The sequence below is a fragment of the Juglans regia genome, chromosome 8 (genome assembly GCF_001411555.2).
Source record: "Juglans regia cultivar Chandler chromosome 8, Walnut 2.0, whole genome shotgun sequence".
Lineage (NCBI taxonomy): Eukaryota > Viridiplantae > Streptophyta > Magnoliopsida > Fagales > Juglandaceae > Juglans > Juglans regia.
The window spans coordinates 25,371,583-25,379,327 of record NC_049908.1 but is presented as its reverse complement, the minus strand read 5'-3'; the positions used below and the strand labels follow the sequence as shown (position 1 = coordinate 25,379,327).

The 7,745-nt window shown below is 28.8% G+C and overlaps 1 protein-coding gene across 1 annotated transcript; it reads left to right on the top strand.

Annotated features, from left to right (window-relative positions):
- The first annotated feature begins 1,135 nt into the window (after nucleotides 1-1,135).
- Nucleotides 1,136-2,498, top strand: LOC109020519 (bZIP transcription factor 44-like). The gene has a single exon (XM_019002990.2). The coding sequence runs from the start codon at nucleotides 1,724-1,726 to the stop codon at nucleotides 2,195-2,197; it is 474 nt and encodes a 157-aa protein (XP_018858535.1). The 5' UTR covers nucleotides 1,136-1,723; the 3' UTR covers nucleotides 2,198-2,498.
- The last annotated feature ends 5,247 nt before the right edge of the window (nucleotides 2,499-7,745 follow it).

The following is a 7,745-nucleotide window of genomic DNA, read 5'->3' as shown; positions in this document are numbered from 1 at the left end:
TTTCTCTCTTATGGTCTCCCAACACACTGATCAGATCTTGAAATGTTTATCATTAATATAAGTAAAGTTTCCGGTTTTGAAATTTTGAGAAGTTTTAAAGAGAGATTCTCGTTATTTATTTATTTACAAAAGTTTTTTTTTTTTTTTGGGTGGCTTTACCGCTACCGCTCCTAGTCTCGCTGGGAGCCACCAATAGTGTAAAATGTTATATTATTTTATTTTATTTTTTTATACATATATATTTTTAACACTATAAAATATTTTTAAAAAAAATAAAAAAATTATAATATCATTAAAAAATATTTATTTAATCACTAAATAAAAAAATATTAAAAAAATATAATCGGATCGAGAGCGATAAGAGTAATTTTACTTTTTTTTTTTTTTTTTTCCATAAAAAATAAAAAATCCTTCTAATAGAAAAAGAAAGGAGTAGCTGGAACATGATTATATAATTAAATTAAAAGGGACCAATATTGTTCAGAAGTCTGACATGAATACATGTGATGTATAGGCCGGTTCGAGATCGATCGATCGATTGCAAAGATACAGTAGTACAGTACTGATGATATATATATATATATATATATAGTAGGCTGACATGTCAGCTAATTTCTGGCTCTCTTTGTTCCTTCTCCAAATACGTACATCGATCGTACGCGATATTTATTTCAGGAATAATGTTACAGTTAAAGTGCGTAAATATCGTAAATTTTATACAGTAATTTAATAAAAAAACATAATTTATTATTAAAAATTTAATTTTTTTATATAAATTCTGTATAGATTTATTTTTTTAAAATAATTAGACAGCACTTAAACATTCATAATTGTAACTATAATTTTTCTTATTTCAATCCTTTCATATTATAAATACATACTGCAAACCAATCATTCATTATATAAGATGTAATATATTTATTATTATTAAATAATTTTTTATTTAATATTTTTTATTTAAAGATAATAAATATATCACATATTATATAATTACATCAAAATAAAAAAGGTAAAACTAGTGGATCGAGGAAGAGATCGATCAATAAATTTAGGACTAAACTATATTATTATATTAATTTTCTAAGCCATCACTGTTATTTTATTGATGCAACTGCTTCGTTTTCTGAAATAATTTATTTGCAATGGGTGGTATTTGGTCTATAAATTACGGCAACACCACCCTGCAAATCCTCTTCCACTTCTCCATCTTCTTTCCCCTCTGAACTTTGAGTCTGATCTGTTGCTCCGTCTTTAATTCTGATCCTTTTCAGGTCTTCTCCTCTAGATCTAAGGCTCTGAAACTCTGTCACTAGAAAACCATATCCCTGATCTAGATCGATCACAAGTTTTTTGATGCAAAAATATGTCTTGTTCTTGATTTTTGGGACTCATGTCTCCGGTTGTTAGTGAAATCCTCCTTTCTGGGTTTATGATCAACTCCACCCTCCGTCGCAGGACCCACTTGGTTCAGTCATTCTCTGTTGTCTTCCTCTACTGGTTCTACGTTTTTTCATGAATTAAACTAGGTCGTCCCCTCTCTACCTAGACCTCAGAACTAGGCCTTCATAATATAATTCCTATCCTATATATATATTATTAGAGTTATTTTCAAATAATTAGCATCTGGGTTCTTTGCTTTTTTTATTAACAAGCATAATCCAGAAAGAAAAATCTTGTTTTTGTTTAGCTTAATATATTTCTGTTGTTGTTAGAAAGATCTACCATGGCTTCTTCTAGTACTGGAGCTTCCTTAGGATCCAGCACGCTCCAGAACTCAGGGTCTGAGGGCGATCTTCATGATCATGTCATGGATCAAAGAAAGCGGAAAAGGATGCTTTCCAACCGTGAATCGGCGCGTCGATCACGGCAGCGGAAACAGAAGCACCTGGACGATCTGATGACCCAAGTTTGCCAGCTCGCGAAGGAGAACAACCAAATCCGCACAAGCATGAACATGACCTCTCAGGTCTACTTGAACATTGAGGCTGAGAACTCCATTCTGAGGGCTCAGATGGCTGAGCTTAACCAGAGATTAGAGTCTCTGAATGAGATCGTCAATTACGTGAACTCAACAACTGGTCTTTTTGGGCTTGGGGACAGTACTCAGACGACCCATGATAATAGCCTCCTGCAGCCATGGAGCTCTCCCTATATGAACCATCCCATAATGGCTTCTGCTGATATATTTATGTACTGATGATCATCATCTTGGTCTTCTGAAATCTTGCTTCTTGGTGCAGGGTGTTGCTGCTGTTTTTCTTTGTTCTCCGTTTTGTTCTCTGCTGTTCTTATATAAGTCTATTGTATGGTTTCTAGTAATTTCCTGTAGAACTCAAGGCCAAAACAAAGTGTGAGATGATGTTGAAAGATCATCAATGTAATTAGCAGAGATCGAGTTGGCATTTGGGTTCTTAATTTGTATGCAATTAATGGGTTAATTAACTTTGATATTAATCCATTCAATTAATATATAGTATTCAGCTTGAGTTTTATCAATATATTATCTGTTTTTTGTGGCGCACCCATTCATGAAAGTGATAATTACTTGGAATATGAATTTCCAGCTGTTGGATTTGCTTTCCTGTTGATCAGTACATGCATGATGCTACTAAAGATCTGGTATTGATAGATTGGCAGTTTTATGCCCAAAAGGGATTCAGATCTATTCAATGGATAAAAAAAAAAAAAAAATTCATTATTTCAAATCTTATCATCCTCTTATCATTATATGAAGTAGTATTAAATGATAAATTTATAAATAAAATATAATAAATAATTTTTAATCATCTAATATTACATCATAAGATCACGACGATTACTAATAAAATAAATGATCGTGGTTTGATTTAATGGACGGCCTGTCCTGGCCTATAAACTATGATGAAGTTTGGACGTTGGCGTTTATTTGCTGGCATATATATATATATATATATATAAAAGGAAAGAAAATCACTAAATAATGAGCTGATGGGACCTGAATTATTGGCAATCAGAATAGGACAAAATCTTACAGCCAACTAGCTAGAACGCAGCATCATCATAAGCCAATTCACTTTCTGCATTGATTGCGGTCTCTTCTGGTGTTTTTTGAAGTTTATTATATAATATATATATATATATAAGATAAAAAAATATAAAAAATGAATTTAATTAGTATAAAAAATGTGAAAAATTCAAATTTTTTATTTTTATTTTTATAATAGAGCCCATATTTTTTATAAAAAATTTATACAAGACTTATATATAAATTTCTACTGAAGTGGCTAATTAATTTCTTGGTGATGTAGACACACTTTTAAGACTTCAAGCAAATTTGCATGGGATTGGCGTCTTATATATATTAAATCTATCACAAATTAAATTTGTATGTGCAAGGCAAAAACCAGGGCAGTTCACTGCAATATTTTAGCAAAAAAATGTGGAGACGCCTATTTAAGTTAAGCCTCGTTTGATTTTACAGATGATCTCGACTCTCAAACTAACCCATCTCAACATCTAAATACTATTAAAATATAAATATTTTAAATTTTAAATTTTTAACTCTTCAACTTTTTTATTTATTAATTATCTAATTATTATAATTTTTTCAAATATACAAATAAAACAAGAAAAATAATTTAATTTTTTCAAATATGAAAAATAAAAATAATATTAAAAAATTCTATTTTAACAATATTCAACTTTTTCTCTCATATTTTCTAATTAAATCCAATAAAACATCTTAATTTAAATTATTTCATAACTATTTACAAATTTTTCATCTCATATCTTATCCATCTTTGTAACCATTAATCAATTGAACTTGGTCTCGTTTGTTTTCGTAGATGAGATGAAATTAAAATTAAAATATTGAATAAAATATTGTTAGAATATATTTTTTTAATATTATTTTTATTTTAAAATTTAAAAAAATTAAATTGTTTATTTTATTTTATATAAAAATTTAAAAAAATTATATATAATAATTAAATGAGATAAAATAAAATGAATTGAAATAAACGGTGCAAACGTCTTACTCGGTACTCGGTTAAACGTGATGGCCAAGAATCGGAGCTACAGTACATGTTGCCCATAGTACTTGACTTTGATATTTTATATTTTCAGATTTAAATCGGTTCTGATTGCTTCTTCCGCCAAACTAAAATACGATTTTTAATTATAACATGATTAAGAGTTTGGTTATCAAACTCATCTCAACTCATCATTACAACTTTTTTAAATTTCAATATAGAATATAATAAACAATTCAACTTTTTCAAATTTTAAAATAATAATAATATTAAAAAATAATATTCTAACAATATTTTATCATCTCAACTCAACTCAACTCAACTCACTTCAACATCCAAACACAATCTAAAGCAAATTCTTATCTTGGCCCGCTTCGTTTGCTTTAATAAAATTTAAAATTTAAAATTTTAAAATTTTTTTATTTAATCACATCTTATAATTATAATTTTTTTTAAATTTTTATATAAAATAAAATAAATAATTCAACTTTTTAAATCATAAAATAAAAATAATATTAAAAAATATATTCTAATAATATTTTATTCAAATTTTTAATTTTAATCTCAATTCATACCAATCTAATCTCATATTTAAAAACAAAAGATGCTTCGAGTACTTGTTCTGAAATATTAATAAATAATTTGTAAAATCTCTGGTTGAAATTTTCAAAATTCCATAGTCATGATGCGGGAAATTAGATTCTTTCGAATTTTTGTATGACATCATGAATTTGATGACTTTAAATATATAGCAGATTTATAGGAACATGAAATGAAATGAAATTTATAATATTTATTATTAATAATATTGAATATTGAATAAATAATTTTTTGCTTTTTTCTTTATTATTTATATTTTTTTCATAAATTATACAAAAATAATCTTATAAATTAACATAATTTCATGTAGTCTGTTAAATCTATTTTGCAATAAAAACTAATTATAATATGATAAATTAAATCATGACACATCAATTTGTAAAATTAGTTTATGTATTTCATTTCTGACTAGAGTATTTTGGTAGAATAATGATATACACACAACACATTATATAATATATTGTATAATAATATTATAAAATAAGAATATTTTTATAAAATGATATTACTTTTATAAAATGTTTTACAAAAATATACTTCATTTAAAACATAATTATGTAAAATATTATAAAACAATATTGTGTGTAAGTTATTTTTCCTTCTTTTTTAGGATTTTTCTCTTTTGACAGGCATATGAAAATAAAAAATGAAAAATAAAAAATAGAAAAGAGAATATAATCCCTATGAAACTCGAGGAGTCATTAATTGTCCAGTTGATCATCATTAATCTAATTCAGATTTGCATGTGGACCTGAAAGAGTCGAGTACTATTAGTACTAGGAGACAAAATCCTGTCACATTTTGGTCACCCATCGATCTGATTGATGGGTTTACGAATAAATTAGTTTATTAACAGTAGTGGAAATCTACTTAATTATTCTCAATTAACTTATGTTATTTTTATGGAAAAACTATTTTGTCTCTTAATTTGATTGCTTGACTATTATGTTATTCTCAATTAACTTATTGATTGCTTGACTATTTATTTATTTATTTAATGATTAAAAAAGTAATTTTAAGTATATTAATATATTTTTTATTTTTTAAAAATATCTAAATATATTAAAAAAATGTGAATAAAAAATAAAAAAATTACAAAACAACTATCGGTCAAAGTGAGCGGGCTACTCTGGGTGGCAGAGTAGCCTAACTCTATTTTTATATCCCAAAAAGTAGTATTGCCAATATACTAGCTAGCAAGTTGTACATATTATCGCCTGTGAGTTTGATTAGGATTGGTTTGGATTCAGAGATAAGATGAAATGATTTTAGATAAAAGATAAAAGTTGAAATTTTTTTATTATAATATTATTTTTTAATATTATTATTATTTTGAGATTTGAAAAAGTTGAATTGTTTATTATATATTGTGTGAAAATTTAAAAAAATTATAATAATGAGATGAGATGAAATGAAATATTTTCTGAATTTAAACGGTGCCTAAAGCACCCATGAATTAATAAAAAATTAGTCAGAAAAGGAGTGCCCATTGTTTTATTTGCAAATTAATTAATTAATTAATCAGAATTATAGAAGTGGTTAGAAATAAAAATCAGGCTACTTCATCAACGTGTTTAACACGTGATTTCAAGAAGTGGGTTTGCGGAAAAGAGTAATGGTTTGATGACCAAAAAGAAGCTTTGAAAATCTCAACCCACCTTAATATTCTGTGTATGTGAAGTGTTCACTTCCTTCGACGTTTATCTGATCGTGGTTGCAAAGGTATTACAAAGAAAAAGAGAGAGAATAAAGAAAGAGAGGTCAAAGTAACGTGCAAATCATATTTGTTTAGTTAGATCAAATAGTTATTTTACAAAAATGATATGTTTTTTTTACAAAATTTATAAAAACAGTTGATGACATATATAGCTTAAAAAACATTACTTCAACTTTTATACAAGTAATATAATTAATAGAATATTACAAAGGAACTTTAAAAAATAAATTAATGACTACGATATGTACTTTAACAAGATGATTGAATTTGTATCATCAAAATGATGGTATTTAATGGCGTGTTTTGGGCCAAATTGGATTTATTTCCCCTTTTGTTTATGTATTTTGGCTTTGTATTATATTTTGTTGGATAACTGTATAACCACTTTGAGGATATTTTACTGTTGTGGTTCTATTTATAAAATTCTGGTACTTATGATTACAAAGTTGTGAAATTTATTTTCTTATTTTAATGTGCTTTTATTTTATTTTATTGGACCCTTCTTTTTCAGACTGAGTTTGTTTTAGTGTGTTTTATTCTCTTTTGGGCCCAGCCCATTTGGATTTGAATCCAAGCCTGTAGCTTGCAGCCTAGTCCTCCATTTCTCTCTAAACGACGCCGTTTTGGCTATAGCCCTTAGGGCTTTATTTCTTTTCCTCTTGCGCACTGTCCGCTGCTTCTTTTTCTTCTTTTTCGATTTCATCTTTCTTTTGAAATCTCGATCTTCATCTTCTTCGACTTCGGCCTCAACTATGGTCTTCGCCGTGGATGATCTACAGACTCTGAAAATGAAGGTCTGCATCATCGGAAGTGGCCCAGCGGCCCACACCGCTGCCATATATGCATCACAGGCATAGTTGAAGCCTATCCTCTTCGAGGGTTGGATGGCCAACGGCATCACCCTTGGCGACAGTCAGTCCCACTGTTTTGGCACCCAAATTATGACCGAGACCGTTAACAAGGTCGATTTCTCCACCATCCCTTTCAAAATCTTCGCCGATTCTAAGACCGTCATTGTCGAATCCGTCATCATTGCGACCAGTGTCGTCGCCAAGCAAGTTATAGTAGGCCAATAAAAGATATTATGATATTTGATTTTTGTTTGTTTTGATAAATGTATGTACGTATGCATTATCCAATGGGAGGTATAAGAGTTTGCTTGCACAGGGCAGTGGTGAATAGGGACAAGGAGAGGAGATCATTGGTTTTCTTCACCTTCATTGTGCCGTGTGTGACGGTGCAGCCCCCATTTTCAGGAATCGGTGGTGTTGGAGGCCTACGGGGACAGACAATCAAAATAAGCTTTTGGGAGGGTTGAAGGTGAAGAACTGCTGTGTTGGGTCAGAAGTTAACGAGAAAAACAACAGAGGTTAACGGAAAATAAGAAAATTTACTGTAGCAATTAGATAACTACTTAT